We start from the raw sequence: 17556 nt of genomic DNA on the forward strand, positions 1-17556 counted from the left end.
ATTCTAAACACTACATGGATCTTGTTTAATCCTTATAAAACACTATAAAGTAGCTATTATTGGCCCCATTTTTTGAGGAAACTGTGACACAGAAAAGTTAAGTAGTTTATATAGGAATATATGTTAGGCAATAATGAGTAATTACTGCCCTGTTTATATATTTTTTATTTATATCTTTTTTAAGTAATCAAGACTATATTTTGTACAGCAGAAATTAGCATAGCATTATGAATCAGCTATATTTTAATAAAAATGTTTTAGAAAAAAGACCATATTTTGTTATGACATCAGTGACAAAGGGAAACATGATGACTTAGAGACATAATATATTTAAGGAAATTTCAGTTATTCCTAAATTTTTCTGAAATGTTCATGAATTACCTTAAGAGATTCTCTTTGTGGAGTGAGAGGATCATGGTTTGGGTAAGTCCTTTCTATTTCAGTCAAAGCAGTTTTTAATGGTAAATGAATAATTGCCCTCTCTTCTAACATTTTTAGTACCATATTTGAAAGTGCTTATTTGATTTCTACAGGGTCGGAATCTGGCGGATCTACGCCGTAGCCAGTCCCGGGGCACATTCACTATTAGCACTACTCTTCGGTTGGGTAGACAGATTCTGGAGTCTATTGAGAGCATCCATTCTGTGGGATTCTTGCACCGAGACATCAAACCGGTAGGAGGCCTTTTCTTGCCAGAGCACAGAATGAGTTTGCTTGATACTCTTAATCTTATGATGGAACACAAATTACAAATGTAGCTTTCTTTGTTAAATACAAAGCAATATTTTATTTCTGTAGCAAAAATATAACTTGAAGAAAATAGTAATGTGCCTTTTAATTAAAAATAATAATTACAAACTATAACATATAAAATCAGGAGCTTTTCTCATACAGTGAAAATGTTGCTCAGCAGCCAAATTAAAAATTATTAATGCTAGCCAAATTAAAAATTATTAATGCTAGACTATTGTATTAACTAATTACTTAGCCTTACACCTAAATTGGTATTCTTTGCATTTCTTGTTCTTTATGTTGGTTAAGAATATATACATATGTTGCTTTTAGATGTTTGTGTTATTTGAACTAATTTCTCAAGTAACAAATTATACTTATGATAAACCATTAGTTGTGAAAGAGCTTATTTTTTCTCCTGAGTGCTATAGTACCAATATATAGTATTCTTTTCTATTCTCTTTTTCTTAGAAATTGTCATTTCTGCAACTGAAATATGCTTTAATTTTCTCATTGCTCATAAGGGAAAATGACCCATTTCTTATATGCTGTATTTACTATAAATTTATCAGATGTTGGTTGGTACCATTGGAAATTTTACCCATCTGTTGCTACATGATTTTTAAAATTAAATAGTTTACATGAAAATGACAACTAAAATTGGCATAGTTGAGTCAGACTTAATGTAGATTTCTCCTGCTCTTATTTTTATGTCAAATTAAATATTATTTGAGAACCATGGTGACTGAAGAGTTTCAATTTTGATCAGAAAACTCCCTAAGGAAAAAAAAAAAAAATAAAGACTTCCTGTCATTGCTCAGTGGTTAACGAATCCAACTAGGAACCATGAGGTTTCGGGTTCAATCCCTGGCCTTGCTTAGTGGGTTGGGGATCTGGCGTTGCCGTGAGCTGTGGTGTAGGTCACAGACATGGCTCAGATCTGGAATTGCTGTGGCTCTGGCGTAGGCCAGCAGCCACAGCTCCGATTAGACCCCTAGCCTGGGAAGCTCCAAATGCCATAGGAGCAGCCCTAGAAAAGGCAAAAAAAAAAAAAAAGAAAAGAAAAGAAAAGAAAGCTCCCTAAGTAGAATACTATTTTAAAATAAAAGCTAACAATTCTTGTAACAGTTTGGCTTCTACTTTATAAATTCCCTTGTTTATATACCCATCTTTGCAAGTCTGTGGTCATATAATGTTACATTTACTTTTATTAAAGGAAGAATGCAAGTGTATTTTCCTTAAATCTGTTTTGAAATGTTTCTTTGAATTGTATTTTAATTTTTATACTTAGTGAAATTCAGCATAATGGTGCTTATAGGAAATTCCTTGAAATTTCTGAGCTGTGGATTCTATACTGTTCACTTCTACTTCTTCTGATTTTAAAAAAGTAGGGGTTGAGTGTTCATTCAAACAGTGACATAGACCGGAATTTTAAGGAATTCAAGTACTGATTCTGGTTAAGTTGGTGTTGTGTTTTTGTAATTTTATACAATTACGTAAATTTCTTGTTGCTCAGAGTTCATCTGATCCTAGGCATTAACAGAACTTACTGCAAAATTATGTGTTAATATTCAGTAAACATAATTGACTAGGATAGTATATTTGGGACATGTGTATTATATAGAGTTTAAATGGAAGAATAAGATAAAGGAAGGATAAGATGTAAGGAGTAAGTGTAATATGAATAAGTATATTTTCCTTATTTTTCTAGTCGAACTTCGCCATGGGTCGCTTTCCTAGTACATGTAGGAAATGTTACATGCTTGATTTTGGCTTGGCTCGACAATTTACCAATTCCTCTGGTGACGTCAGACCAGTAAGATTTTTCATATCATTGTTAAATATTAAAAAATTAACTTATTATTTATACTATTACTCTTTTTAAAGAAATGTTAACTATGTATCAGAACAGAAGTCATCCAAGAAGTAGCATATGGATTCTATGATTACAGTAGAGAATGGAGTTAATTCTACTATTGAAAGTTGTGGCTTTTAAAAACATATACAGGAATTCCTGTCTTTGCACAGCAGAAACGAATCCGACTAGGAATCATGAAGCTGCGGGTTCAATCCCTGGTCTTGCTTAGTGGGTTAAGGACCTGGCATTGCCATGAGCTGTAGTGTACGAAGGTCGAAGATGCGGCTCGGATCTCGGATTTTGTGTTGCTGTGGCTGTGGTGCAGGCTGGCTGCTGTAGCTCTAATTGGAGCCCTAGTCTGGGAACCTCCACATGCTGCAGCTGAGGCCCTAAAAACCAAAAAAAACAAAACAAAAGAAAACATGTACATTATGGAGTTCTCCTATGGTGTAGCAGGTTAAGGATCTGGCATTGTCACTGCAGTGGTCTGGGTCCCTGCTGTGACATGGGTTTGATCCCTGGCCTGGAAACTTCCCATGCCCTAGGCTTGGCCAGAAAAAGAAAGAAACAAGTAAAAACATGTATATTAGATGCAGATTTAGAGTGGTCTTGTAAGAACACACTTGTTGACCCTTTAGGATCAAGAGTCTTTTGCATTCTGAGGCTTTTTCTACATTTCATAATTCTTCTGTTTTAGTTGTTGTACTTCTCATATCCAGAATTTCCATTCAGAAATGTTCTTTGGGAATTCCCACTGTGGCTCAGTGGGCATCGGGTTAAGAACTCAACTAGTGGAGTTCCCGTTATAGTGCAGCAGAAACGAATCCGCCTAAGAACCATGAGGTTGCGGGTTCAATCCCTGGCCTCGCACAGTGGGTTAAGGATCTGGCGTTGCCGTGAGCTGTGGTGTAGGTTGCAGACACAGCTTGGATACCTCGTTGCTGTGTCTGTAGGCTGGCACCTGTAGGTCCGATTTGACCCCTAGCCTGGGAATCTCCATATGCCGCGGGTGTGACCCTAAAAAGCAAAAAAACAAACAAACAAACAAAAAACTCAGCTAGTATCCGTGAGGATGTGGGGTCGATCCCTGGCCTCACTCAGTGGGTTAAGGATCCCTTGATGCTGCAAGCTGTGGTGTAGGTCTCAGACATAGCTCAGATCTGGCATGGCTCGTGAAGGCAGGTAGCTTCAGCTCTGACTTGACCCCCTAGCCTGGAAATTTATACATTCCGAAGGTGTTGCCCTAAAAAAACAAAAGAAGTGTTCTTTTTAAAAATTTCTCTTTGAAGTCTCTATGCGATATGGCAATATCAGTGTACTTTCTTCTTCTTCTTCTTCTTTTTTTGTTAAGGATCTTATCTAGGCATATGGAAATTACCAGGCTAGGAGTCAAATCAGAGCTGCAGCTGCTGGCCTCCGCCACGGCTACAGCAATGCTAGATCTGAACCTCATTTGCAACCTACACCACAGCTCATGGCAACACTGGATCCTTAACCCACATGAGTGAGGCTAGGGCTCCAATCTGCATCCTCATGGATACTGGTCAGTTTTGTAACTGCTGAGCCACAGCAGAAACTCCCTCTTACTACTTTAAGCAAGCTTTCCTTTAGTTCTGTAAAGCCTACTTTGAAATCTTTTCTCATTATATGAAACATTTAGTAACTCTCATAGGCAGTTTCTGTTGCTTACTTTTTTTTTTACATGTATGGGTCACATTTTCTTGTTTCTTATAATTTGTTGTTGTTGCCTTATAATTTGTTGTTGTTGTTGGAATCTGAACATTTTAGATAATAAATGGTCCTCCCTTCCAGGGCTTGTTAATGTTACTTGCCTATTTGTTTAGTGACTGACTGGATTATTTTACCACCCCACCCCCCCACCCCCCGCCCCTGCCGTCACCTGCCCTAGGTGCACAACACACAGTGTTACATCTCTGGCTTTGCTCCTCAGAGGGAGACGCGGCTTTGGCCCTGCCCACTATCACTCTAGAAGACGGTGGTGCTGGTGGGGCTCTCTTCTGTACTTTCTCTGACCTCATCCAGTTTAAAAACTGGATTATTGCTCACTGATTGCTCTGTTGACCCTGAGGCGTCAATTCCTTAAAAAACTAATCCAGTCAAATTGTATGTCCTAAAATTTCTGAGGTTGGAGTTTGATATTTTTTAGAAGAGCTCCCTTGAGCTGTTAATCCCCCTGGTTCTCACCTGGCAGCCTGCAGATCTCCTCCCAGTTCTCTTTACTATAACCTCTCATATTTTTAAGAGGGGTCTTAAGTTTAATTAACTTCACTGTTGCAAATGAAATACGTTCTTTCAGGAAGAGATTAGTAGGTATCTTTTTTTACGGCAAAATCTCTGAATGAGGGCTCTGGATTTGGGAGTGAGGTTCATGGCAAGCTTCTTTCTGAGTGGCTTTCTTAACAGCTGAGCCTTCACGTTGAGGTGGGGGCGGTAGTTTGAGGCCTCTGGGTTGCCTCTCCTGGCATGGAACCAGCACAGTGTGGAAGCTGGGTGGAAGAGAGGAGCTTCTACCTCTATCACACTGGCCTGCAACTTGGCCTCCTCAGCAGCTGGCAGCTGGGAGAAGATGAGCAGTGCTGAAGTCCTGGTTCTATACCCTGAAAGCCCTTTGGCTGGGAACTGGGGAAGAAGTGAGCCTTCTGTTCTTGGCTGCAGCATTCTGCAGTGGAGCCACCCTCACTGATCTGGAAGAGAGGAAAGAAGGGGAGCAGTCTAAATTATTTTTACTAGTTTTACTGGAGAGCAGGTCAGTTGAGTGCCTCATGTTGACATGCTGGCAGTTGATCTCATACTACAGCTCTTTAATGTCTCCTTATATACCTTTAGTTCTGTTTTAACTTGGTACTGAATGTTATTTTCATTTTTAGCAGATTAATTGCTCAGAAGTAGAAACACTGGTTTTGAATGAGCTTTATATGTATAATAATGAACTTGTATACAATAAATAATTATATTTAAAATTTATGCACATGAGAATTTAGGCACTTAAAAGTTATAATCTTTTTGGTTCTAGCGAAGGTCTTGCAATAATAGATAGCAAGGCAGGTAACAAATTTAGGTCCCATATGGCTTATTAGATTTGAATATATTTCTGTTTCACGTATCTTTGTTTTTAGTTTTTAGAATATTACAAGGTTATTGTTTATTCATTTATAAAATACATATTTAATGAGAATATTATATGTAAGGCATGGATCTAGGTGCTGGTACGGCAACAGTAAACAAGGATAACAAAATGAGGCTTGTAGTGGAGAAGACAGATGGTAGACAATAGATATTTCAGATCGTGATAAATTCTACAGAGAATCAGAAAGCAGGGTATTGACATAGGGAGTGATGAGCAGTGAGGCTGGGAGACTATTTTAGAGGTATTAGAAAAGACTTCTCTAAGGAGGTATTGAGTTGAGAGTCAAAGGACACATGAGACTAAGCCATGTGATTATCTGGAAAGAGCGCATGCCAGGCAAAGGGAACAGCGAGTGCAAAGGCTCTGAGTCAGAGTGAGTTTGGTGTATTTAAGGAAAAGCAGGGAGGCCACTGTGGCTGCAGCATGACATAGCATAGCATAATGAAGGGGCAGGTGGAGAGAGATGAAGTTTAAGAGTTTGGTGGGCCCCAGAATGTGTATGATTCTGCAAAGAGAGGGATTTTATTCTAAGTGTAATAAGAAGCTTTTGGAAAATTTTGATCAGGGTTGTTGCATAATCTGTTACATGATCTGTCAATAAGCTAATTATAGAGTTATATACAGAAGTAGGTTATATTTAAAACATGGCTAGGGGAGGGATAAATTAGGAGTTTGGGAGTAACTTAAACATACTACTATATGTAAAAAACCAACAAAGACCTACTGTATAATACACAGAACTATATTCAGTATTTTGTAATAACCTATAAGGGAAAAGAATCAGTTATATATAAAACTGAATTACTTTGCTGTACATTTGAAACTAACACAACATTGTAAATCAACTAAACTTCAATTAAAAAAAAGATTTTAGGATTTCCCATTTTCCTAAGTGGTTAATGAATCTGACTAGGAACTATGAGGTTGTGGGTTTGATCCCTGGCCTCGCTCAGTGGGTTAAGGATCCAGTGTTGCCGTGAGCTGTGGTGTAGCTTGCAGACCTGGCTTGGATCCTGCATTGCAATGGCTCTGGTGTATGCTGGCGACTATAGCTCCTATTAGACCCCTAGCCTGGAAACCTCCCTATGCTGTGGGTATGGCCCTAGAAAAGACAAAAAAAAAAAAGAGATATTTTTTAAAAAGTTTTAAAATACAAATAAAATCACCTTTTTCTAAAACAGACAAACAGAATCAATAAAACATAGCTGCATGAGAAATTAAGTGCCTGGAAATTGTGGGGAGACAATCTGGCTTTATCAATGTTCTTGCATTAATTGGTAGTCAGGCAGGTAGAGAACTTAGGTTCTGTGTAGTTTATTGGATTTGAATATCTTTCTTGAATCCCATTTCTATTCTAAAACAGTTTTTCAATTTTTAGGGCATGCTTTAAAAAAAAAAATCACCGTGAAGAAGAGATTATTGAGAACAAGAGTAGAATCAGGAAGACAAGTTAGTGGGCTGATGCCTTAGTCGGTGATCATTGGTGGTGACTCACACCTAGGGCATTAAGGTGATACAGTGAACGTGGTTGAAAAATATGGATTTAGCAAGACTTCTTTCTGGATTTGATATTTGGATGTGAAAGAAAAAGAAGAGCGGAGTTCCCATGGTGGCGCAGTGGTTAACGAATCCGACTAGGAACCGTGAGGTTGCGGGTTTGATCCCTGGCCTTGCTCAGTGGGTTAAGGATCTGGCATTGCCGTGAGCTGTGGTGTAGGTCGCAGACGCGGCTCAGATCCCAAGTTTCTGTGGCTCTGGCATAGGCCGGTGGCTACAGCTCCAATTAGGCCCCTAGCCTGGGAACCTCCATGTGCCGCAGGAGCAGCCCAAGAAACGGCAAAAAAAAGACAAAAAAAAGAAAAAGAAAAAGAAGAGCAAGAATGACTTCTTTGAGTTCCTCTTGTGGCTCGATAGTAACAAACCCAACTAGCATCCTTGAGGACTTGGATTCAGTCCCTGACCTCGCTCAGTGGGTTAAGGATCTGGTGTTGTTGTGGGCTATGGTGTAGGTCGCAGATGCAGCTTGGATCCTGTGTTGCTATGGCTGTGGTGTAAGCTGGTAGCTGCAGCTCCAGTTTGATCCCTAGCTAGGGAACTTCCATATGCTGCATGTGTGGCCCTAAAAAGCAAAAACAAACAAACAAACAAAACAAAAAATCACAAGAAAAAACAACTCAAGAACAACTTCTAAATTTTTGTCTTAAATGAGTGGTCATGCTGTTAACCATGATAGGGAAGAAGACTGGAGAGCAGATTTGATGAGGGGAAAACAAGAGCTCTGGTTTTTTAAAGTTAAGATGCCTCTTAGATTCCAGATGGAAATAATACTTGATTTGATGTCATAATCTATAGCTCCAAGGAGAAATCGGTGCTAGAGAAAATATAAATTTAAGAATCATTTGCTCCCAGTGTTTAAAAATAACGGCAATTTTAAAAATGGAAATAGGTTAGATCAGCCAGGGAAAAGGTTAGATAAAAAAAGAGATTCTGAGTCTGAGCTATTGGGTCACTTTAGCTAAGAAGAGTGGGGAGGAGAATTGGCCAGTGAGGTAGGAGGAAAATCAGGAGAATGTGGTATCTTGAGAGCCAAGTGAAGAATGTGCTTCAAATGTGCGGGGTGGTTATTATCTGTATCACATACTACTGATAGATCAAGTAAGGTGGGAACTGAGAACTGACCATCTGGACTTGGCAAAAATAGAAGCAACTGCTGACCTTTATAAGAGTGATTCTGTAAAACAATGAAAACTTTATTGGAGTAGGTTAAAGAGAGTGTTGGGCAGAGGAAGTGGAGAAAGGGAATGTAGGTAAAACAGGGAAGTAGTTGGAAGTAAAATCCTTCCTTCCCTAATTTATTTTTTTAAATGGCAGCTATAACATGTTTGTGTACTGTAGTAATGATTCAAGAAACATGAACAAAAAAATTGGTGATGTAGAACAGAGCAGGAACAAGTAAGTGATAGGGAAAGGAATCCTGGCACAAATAAATTAGAGCAAAAACACTTCTTCCACTGTAACTGAGAAAAGGAAGAATGTGGACACAGCAGGCAGACATTTAAATTTGGTGTTGGACGTTGAAGTTCTTTTGTGGCTTTTGATCCCTGGCCCCACTCAGTGGGTTAAGGATCCAGTGTTGCCATGAGCTGTGGTGTAGGTCGCAGACAGGCTTGGATCCTCTGTTGCTGTGGCTGTGGCATAGGCTGGCAGCTATAGCTCTGATTGGACCCCTAGCCTGGGAACCTCCATATGCTGGAGTGTGGCCCTAGAAAAACAGGCAGACAGACAGAAAGAAAGGGAGTTCCCATCATGGCATAGTGGTTAACGAATCCGACTAGGAACCATGAGATTGCAGGTTCGATCCCTGGCCTTACTCAGTGGGTTAAGGATCTGGCGTTGCTGTGAGCCGTAGTGTAGGTTGCAGACTCGGCTCGGATCCGGCATTGCTGTGGCTCTGCTGTAGGCTGGCGGCTACAGCTTCAATTCGACCCCTAGCCTGGGAACCTCCATAGGCCCTAGAAAAGGGCAAAAAGGCAAAAAAAAAAAAAAAAAGAAAGAAAGAAAGAAAGAAAACAAACAAAAAACCCCTAAAAGGAACTAGCTATTAATATGCAAATAAAGGGCAAGTCAACTCCTGTTTAGCCTGGGCTAAATTCAACCACAGTGATACTCTCTCAACCCCTCCCTCCCTCTCTCTTCCAATGTGCTAACCTGACTCCAGTCTAGGTTAAACTCAATTCTTAGACTAAACTCCATCTCTAAACAAGCAGTTAAAAGTATCTGGAGGAAAAAACACAACTGTACTGACAGTCTTACCTTAAGTTACCATCATAATCAAATGAGCTTTCAGCACAGCCCAGCAATCAGTTTTCCTAGTCAGTTTACTCTCTCCTTTTCCATGGTAACCATTTCTCATGTGCTGTCTTCTGTCCTCAACCTCCAACACCATTCTGCACTCTAAGCAAAAGGCCTTGATTCTTTCTTCACTGAAAAAAAAAAAAAACCCTCAAATTCCAAGTAAAGTTACTTTCCACTTTTGGGACCCTAATTATGACTGAAATTATTTTCTTATACTGTTCCACTAATATAAAATCAAAAGTTGCCTTTGTAGACTTCTTTCATATAGTACACTTTTGCTTATTTAATGCTTTTAAGAAACTTGTATTAAGTTGCTTGGGTTGTCTAGATATGCCATCATGTTTTCTGCAAAAACCATTATTTCAGTTTTTTTGTCTTCTATATTTATATTCCAGAAAAGTATAAAAAACACATATAAAAAATTTAAGGAAGAATATTAAAACATCCATGGCCTCCACCTAGGTTAAGAAATAGCTCCTTTCCACCTTCTAAGTGTGCTGGGGGTCCCGTCCTGAGCACATCCCTCTTCCTTCCTTAAGCAGCACTGTCCAGTGGAGCTTACTGCAAAGATGGAAGTGTGTGTATCTACACTGTCTAATATGGTAGCCACTAGCCACATGTGGCTATTGAGCACTTGAGTTGTGGCCAGAGCAATTGAGGAACTGGATTCAAAATTTCATTTAGTTTTTAAGTTGCTAGTATAGTGGCCATTGCAGCAATAACCTCCATTCTGAATTCTTCATTAACAAGTCCCGTGCTTTGCTTTTCTTCTCTCTACTGTAGACCTGAGGATGCTTGTTTGGAAGTATGGAGCAGATTCAGGGAGCTATTGTAAAATAGTACAGTTATCATATACCCTTCACCTGGCTTCCCCCAGTAATAACATCTTACATAATTGTAGTGCACTGTTAAAACTAGTAAATTGTTATTGGTATACTATTATTAACTCAAGTACAGACCTGAGTCAGATTTCACTATTTTTTACATGCACTTTTTCTTGTGGGGAGAAGTGGTATATAAAATTTTATCACACCTGTAGATTCATATAACTACCACCACAGTGAGGATACGAAAGTGTTCCATCACCACAAACTCCCTCAGAATATAAATGTATATTTCCTTATCAAACTTATGGTATAGGGTCATCAGTCAGAATGTGTTATAAAGAGAATGATGAATCGTATCTTTTATACAAGTGACACTAATGAGTTGTTTGTATGGTTGGTTTTGAGAGCCTGTACTATTTAGCACATTTAAGATGTACTAGTTGGAGTTCCCGTCGTGGCGCAGTGGTTAACGAATCCGACTAGGAACCATGAGGTTGCGGGTTAGGTCCCTGCCCTTGCTCAGTGGGTTAACGATCCGGCGTTGCCGTGAGCTATGGTGTAGGTTGCAGACGCGGCTCAGATCCCGCGTTGCTGTGGCTCTGGCGTAGGCCAGTGGCTACAGCTCTGATTCAACCCCTAGCCTGGGAACCTCCATATGCCGCGGGAGCGGCCCAAGAAATAGCAACAACAACAACAACAACAAAAGACACACACACACACACACAAAAAGATGTTCTAGTTAAGATGTAATAGGAATGTGAGGTATAAAGAAGTTCTGAAATTTATATATATATTACTATATATCTGTATATTACTTTGAGCCTTATAGTTGCGGAGTTGTACTTCTATTTATTTAATGATTTGAATCTGCATGTTCTTTTTTTTCTTCCTGATTTAGAGGATGCCCCAATTTCCTTAGCCCTTCGTCTGGCATCTCACATTGGCCTTTTGTGTCTGAGCTCTTGGAATGCCATGTTTTCTCCTACTTTCTTCTTAACCTGAAACTTCCAGTACCTAGGGCAATAGTGACCTACTTAAGACAAAAATTTTAATGTTACCATTCCAGAATTTCAGACGTTTTCTTATTTCCTTTGAGCATTCTATTACATAGTTCTCCATGATTTTTTTCCCCTCCTGATCCTCTCCCTTTGGTTAGCAGTAGGCTTGGGCTTATACCCAGAGTCCTTCCATTTTTCTGGATTTATTCTCCTAGGAGCTCATTCTGTCTCTAACATTCGTCCCCTCCCTCACTGCTTCTGTCCTTGTACTAGTCTTGTGGTTTCTTCTTTGAATTATTAAAATAATTTCCTCACTGGTCTCCCTAACTTCTCCTAGCAATCTGTCCTTTGTACTTCCAGCAGAGTAAACGTCCAGGCACTTCCTCAGTCATGTTACTTCTTTATTTAAAAATTTTTTGTGAATTCTATTTGCCTCTACCTTATAAGCCAGACAACGTAATATGATATTTAAGGCCATCTTTAATCTGGTTCCAACCTACTTTTCCATTATTTTCTCTCACCATTTGCATCAATCATGCCAAACTCTTTTCCCTAACACAGTACTTTTGTCTATTTTTGCATTGTTCACTGTGTTCTTTTTACTGAAAATGCATTTCCTTCTTCCTTTTGTAATTCTTTCAGTCCTTTAAGGCTCAAATTATTTTTTCTTTTTCACTTTTACTTAAATATTTAGGTATTTTTTCTTTTTCTTTTTTCAAATTATAGTTGATTTGCAATATTGTATTAATTTCAGGTGACTTGATTTTTTTTATAAATTATACTCCATTTTATGTTATTATAAAATGTTGACTATATTCCCTGTACTGTACCATATACCCTTATAGCTTATTTATTTTGTACACAGTAGTTGGTGTCTCTTCCTCCTCTATCCCTATCATGACCCTCTCCCCTTTTGCCACAGTTTATTCTTTGCATCTGTAAGTCTGCTTCTGTTTTGTTATAGTCATTCATTTTTTTCATTTTTTTTTTAGATTCCACATAAAAGTGATAGCATACAGTATTTGTTTTTCTCTGCATGACTTACTTCACTTAGTCTAATACCCTCCAGGTTCATCATATTATTGCAGATGGTAAAATTTCAAATTTCATTCTTTTTTAATGGCTGAGTAATATTCCTCTGTGTGTGTCTGTGTGTGTGTGTGTGTGTATGATACCTTCATAGGTTTATGGACACTGGTTGCTTCCATATCTTGGCTATGGTACATAATACTGCAGTGAACATTGAGGTGCATATATCTTTTCAAATTAGTGTTTTCATTTTCTTGGATACTTACAGAAGAATAGAGTTTCTAGGTCACGTGGTACTTTTATTGTTAGTTTTTTGAGAAACCTCCAGAATATTTTTCATAGTGGCTGCATCAATTTATATTCCCACCAACAGTATATGAGGGTTCTCTTTTCTCCACATCCTCCCTAGCATTTGTTATTCATACTCTCCTTGGTGATAACCATTCTGACAGGTGTGAGGTGATAGCTCATTGTGGTTTTGATTTGCATTTCTCTGATGATGAGCAGTGTTGAACAACTTTTCATGTGCCTATTGGACATCTGTGTAGGTCTTCTATTCAGTGACTGGCCAACAGGGACCTGCTGTACACACAGGGAACTCTACCCAATGTTCTCTGGTAATCTTTATGGGAAAAGAATCTGGCGGAAAAAAGAAAAAGAAAAAGGCCTATTCGGGTTTTCTGCTCATTTTTTAATTGGGTCGTCTTTTTTTGATATTGAGTTGAATGAGCTGTTTATAAGTTTTTAGATACTAGCACCTTATTGGTCATATCATTCACAGATATTTTTCTCCCATTCAATAGGTTGTCTTTTCATGTTTTCAGTGGTTTCTTTTGCTGTGCAAAGCTTTTAAATTTAATTAGATACTTTTGCTTTTGATTCCTTTGCCTGAGGAAACATCCAAAAAAAAAATGCTGATTTTTGCTCTTTTGTTCCTGGCTTGTCCAACTTGGAATTCGGAATGCTCTCCTTCAGTTTTACGTGTCTTCGAAGGCCCATCTCAAGTTCATGAAATTTTCCTTGTTACTTTTACCCACGCTGGAGCCTTCTTGCCTACTTTATTCCCTGTATCACACATGGAGGCATTTTGAATCAGTATATGTTTTATAAATATGTCATGTGAATAAACATTCTCATCTGCCCAAACAAACACAAAACTCCCAGTATTAGAGTCTCAGTAATAATAGTATTTTTGTATCTTTTATAGAAGTTCAAGCAGTGTGGGACAATGAAGGCACTTAATATGTAATAGTCCTGTCAAACTCTGTCTCCCACATGTCAGAGGCAGTCCACTTCTCTATACCCCCCCTTCCACCCTAATCTCAGCTTCTCTTCCTCTCATCTGGGCTGATGCTACAGTCTCCCAAGTGCCCCCTGTTCCTCCTGGCCCCTACAGTCTTCTTCCCACATAGCAAACAGACGGACTTTAAATGTTGAAGTCAGCTGATGTTGCTTTCCTACTTAAAACCATCCACTTCCATGACGGATCTTAGAGGAGAAGTTGTGGTCTGTCTGCCTAAATCTCCCCACTCATCTCCTTTCACTTGTCAGTGGACACTCTGGGTTCTCTCCATCTTCTTTGCCTGGAATATTTCCTCCGGGTCATGAATGTCTGGCTTTTCATAACTCAGGTGTCAGCTCTCTCCTCCCTACCTGACCCCCCGATCTACACTGACTCTGCACTTTCTGGATGTCACTCTGGTTCACAGCATCCAGTTTCACTGTCGTCATTGCCCTGATCTTGACAAATATGTCTTGTTTACTTTTTTAAGTGTTTCCCTCTAACTGCAGTTCCATGAATTTATCTCATTTGTTCACTGCTGATCTGTTCACTGCTGTATTTCCAGCCCCTAGGATACTGCCTGGTGCATGACAAATATTCAGTAGCTCCCTGTGGAATAAATAAACAAAACCATTCATAGGTTTCTTTTTTCTGAAAAAAAAAACAAACAAACAAACAAAAATGCTGATTTTTGTCAAAAGTGTATCTGCCTATGTTTACCTCTAAGGATTTTGTGGTTTTATGGTCTTATACTTATGTCTTCAGTCCATTTAGAGTTTGTTTTTGTATGTGCTATGAGAAAATGTTCTAATTTTATTCTTTTACATGTAGCTGTCCAGTTTTCCCAGCACCACTTATTGAAGAGACTTGTTTTTTCTCCATTATATATTCTTGCCCCCTTTGTCATAGATTAATTTACCATAATTGTTTGGGTTTTATTTCTGGGCTCACTATTTTGTCCCATTGATCTGTGTGTCTGTTTTTGGTTCCAGCACCATGCTGTTTTAATTGCTGTAGCTTTGTACTATCGTCTGAAGTCAGAGGCTCTACCTTCAGCTCTGTTCTTTTTTCTTTAGGTTGCTTTGGCTTCTAGGTATTTATTTTATTAAAACGTGCTCTTAGGTTATTAACTACTCTCACTTTTTAGTTTCTTTTTATTTAAAGGTGTTTTTTAATATAATTTTTGAAAATGTAATATATTCATATTGTACAAAAATAAAAGAAAAATTCATCAAAATGAAACACTTCTGCTCTTTGAAAAACACTATTAAGCAACAGAAAGAACTGTCACAAACTGGGAAAAAATATTTGCAAAAGCAAACATCTGGCAAAAGACTTTATATCCAGAATTTATAAGCAACTCTCAATAATAAGAAAAGAGATAAACCAATAAAAATAAGCAAAAGATTTGGATAGACATTTCATTAAGAAGAGATAGTGCAGATGGCAAATAAGTACATTAACAAATTCTGAACATCTTTAGTTATTAGGGAAATGCAAATTAAAACCACAGTAAGATACCATTACACTGAAATTAGAATGGTTAAACCTAAAAAATACCAGACAATTTTAAATGCTGAGGGGGGGGACAGAAATCAGAGGTTACCAGAGACTAGGAGTCAGGGGAAGGAACTAACTTAAAAAGGGCATTAAGGGAACTCTTGGGGTGACAGAAATATTCTGTATTGGTTTTTTTTGGCTGTACCCACATCATGCAGAAGTTCCTAGGCCAGGGATCAATCCTGTGCCACAGCAGCAACCAGAGCCACTGCAGTGACAATACCAGATCCTTAACCTGCTGAGCCACCAGGGAACTCTGAAGTATTTTATATCTTGACTGCTGTGGTAAATTACATGACTATATAGTTTTGTCAAAATTCATAGAACTGTGTGTACCTAAAGTATGGATTTTATTGTATGTAAATTATACTTTAATAAACCTGACTTGAAAAAATTTTAAAGATAAACAGTGAAACAAATCACCATTTCACCCCTGCTATTCCAAATCCACTCATTTCCCATACTGCCTTTATCCCTCCCTTCACCTTGAGGTAGTTATATTGTAATCAGTTCCTTAATGTATTCTTCTCAAACTTCTTTTTGCATATGCTATAAATACAAATAGATATTCTCATTTTTCTTTTTGATTCAAAAGGTAGCATGATGTACATTCTGCACTTCTCTTATTTTCACTTAACTGTGTCTGTAAGACCTTTCCATGTCAGGATATAGAGCATCTTCATTCTTTTTTGCAGCTGCAAAGTGTATTCCATTGTATAGAAGTACACTAATTTATTTAAACAGTTGCCTATTATTGGACATTTGAATTTCTTCCAGTCTTTGGCTATCATAAACACTAATGTAGTGAACAAATTTGTATATCATTATTTTTGCACATATGCAAGTATTATCTGTAAGATAAATTCCCAGAAGTGAACTTACTGGGTCAAAGAGAATTATGCATTTGCAATTTTGATAGACATTGCCAAATTGCCATCAACTGGGGAAGTTTCAGGAGATTGCCTATTCAGGGCCCAGTTAAGTGTCACCTTATTTTTAAGATTTTCTTCTTTCTTAAGACATTTTCTTCTTCCTTTCCACCAAAGAGAACTAATGCTTACCGCTCCTGGGCTTTCATAGTATATTGTATTTTGCTGCTGATGTTTATTATAACCTGCTTTGAATTAAAATTATTTGCAAATATAACTGTGTTCCTCAAATGGGTTGAGTTGTCTTTTCTGCATTATATAAAGTGTCTGAATTTTCTTGACCTGGTATTATTTCTTTGATGGAGCACAGCAAGATCTCACTAGACACGTTAATCTCTCTTTATCTCAACCTTTCCATGGTAGAATATCAGAGCCAGACCAGGGAACTCTTAACTGGACAGAGTCTTCTGGGCTTGTCTTGGATAGAATCCATCAAGGCAAGTCTAGGTACCCAGGTAACCATGGACTAGGCTGCAGGATGTGATAATGGGTCTAGAGATTTTCATTCTGACAGATATTGGGGTGAAAATAATTGGACAAATTGCATGTTACAGAAACATTTTAGTGTAAGCAAATGCTCTTCTCAGGTAATGGATGAAAGTACATTCATTTCCTCTGAAATGTTACTTACTGAAAAGAGTTGATAGTAAGCTTTCAGTTATCCTCTTAGTTTTTTCTTCTAGAAGGAGAAATCTCTGATCTCAGAGTTGCATCAACCAAATTGAGAATAGATATTCCTGTTAGTCATGATGTCTTGGGGATCCTTAACCCACTGAGCAGGGCCAGGGATTGAACCTGCATCCTCATGGATACTAGTTGGGTTTGTTACTGCTGAGACACAATGGGAACTCCTTCTCATGGTCTTAATATACTTATTTATAACCAGAGCCTGAATATTAATGAATATACTGTGTTGCTTGCATGATTCAAGGTACATGAAAGCATTTAATGCTTTCTAATGTACAGAGTTTGTCATAAATGCCACTTTATTTTAAAATGTATGTAGGAAAGATGGGACTCACTGATGACTAAAATGTTACCAGTGGTTTTTTAAACATGATTCAGAGATATTCTCTGATTTTTATAATTTTACAATGAAAAGTTAGAAATTTAAATAGTGTTTTCTTGCAACAATAAGACATATGTTTCTCTGTTGTACTTCATGGGCTTGAGTGTGCTGAAACTTACGCTGTTTGAAGCTCATTTGTTATTCTTTGCTTGGTTTTGTAGCCTCGGGCTGTGGCAGGCTTTCGAGGGACAGTTCGTTATGCATCAATCAATGCTCATCGGAACAGGGTAGGTATCTGAACTAGAGTCATATTTGCATGAGCATGCTGA

General features: G+C 38.2%; 1 protein-coding gene across 5 annotated transcripts in view; it reads left to right on the forward strand.

Annotated features, from left to right (window-relative positions):
* Positions 1 to 17556, forward strand: part of TTBK2 (tau tubulin kinase 2) — a 149964-nt gene that overhangs the window by 69685 nt on the left and 62723 nt on the right. For 4 of the 5 annotated variants that reach the window (XM_047766568.1, XM_047766573.1, XM_047766571.1 and 1 more), the window contains 3 exons: positions 534 to 674; positions 2444 to 2548; positions 17449 to 17514. In XM_047766568.1, the coding sequence (XP_047622524.1) occupies positions 534 to 674; positions 2444 to 2548; positions 17449 to 17514 (312 nt within the window). The remainder of the gene's footprint in view (positions 1 to 533; positions 675 to 2443; positions 2549 to 17448; positions 17515 to 17556) is intronic. The other variant, XM_047766569.1, reaches the window with a different exon arrangement.

Source organism: Phacochoerus africanus, chromosome 2, assembly GCF_016906955.1.
Source record: "Phacochoerus africanus isolate WHEZ1 chromosome 2, ROS_Pafr_v1, whole genome shotgun sequence".
NCBI lineage: Eukaryota > Metazoa > Chordata > Mammalia > Artiodactyla > Suidae > Phacochoerus > Phacochoerus africanus.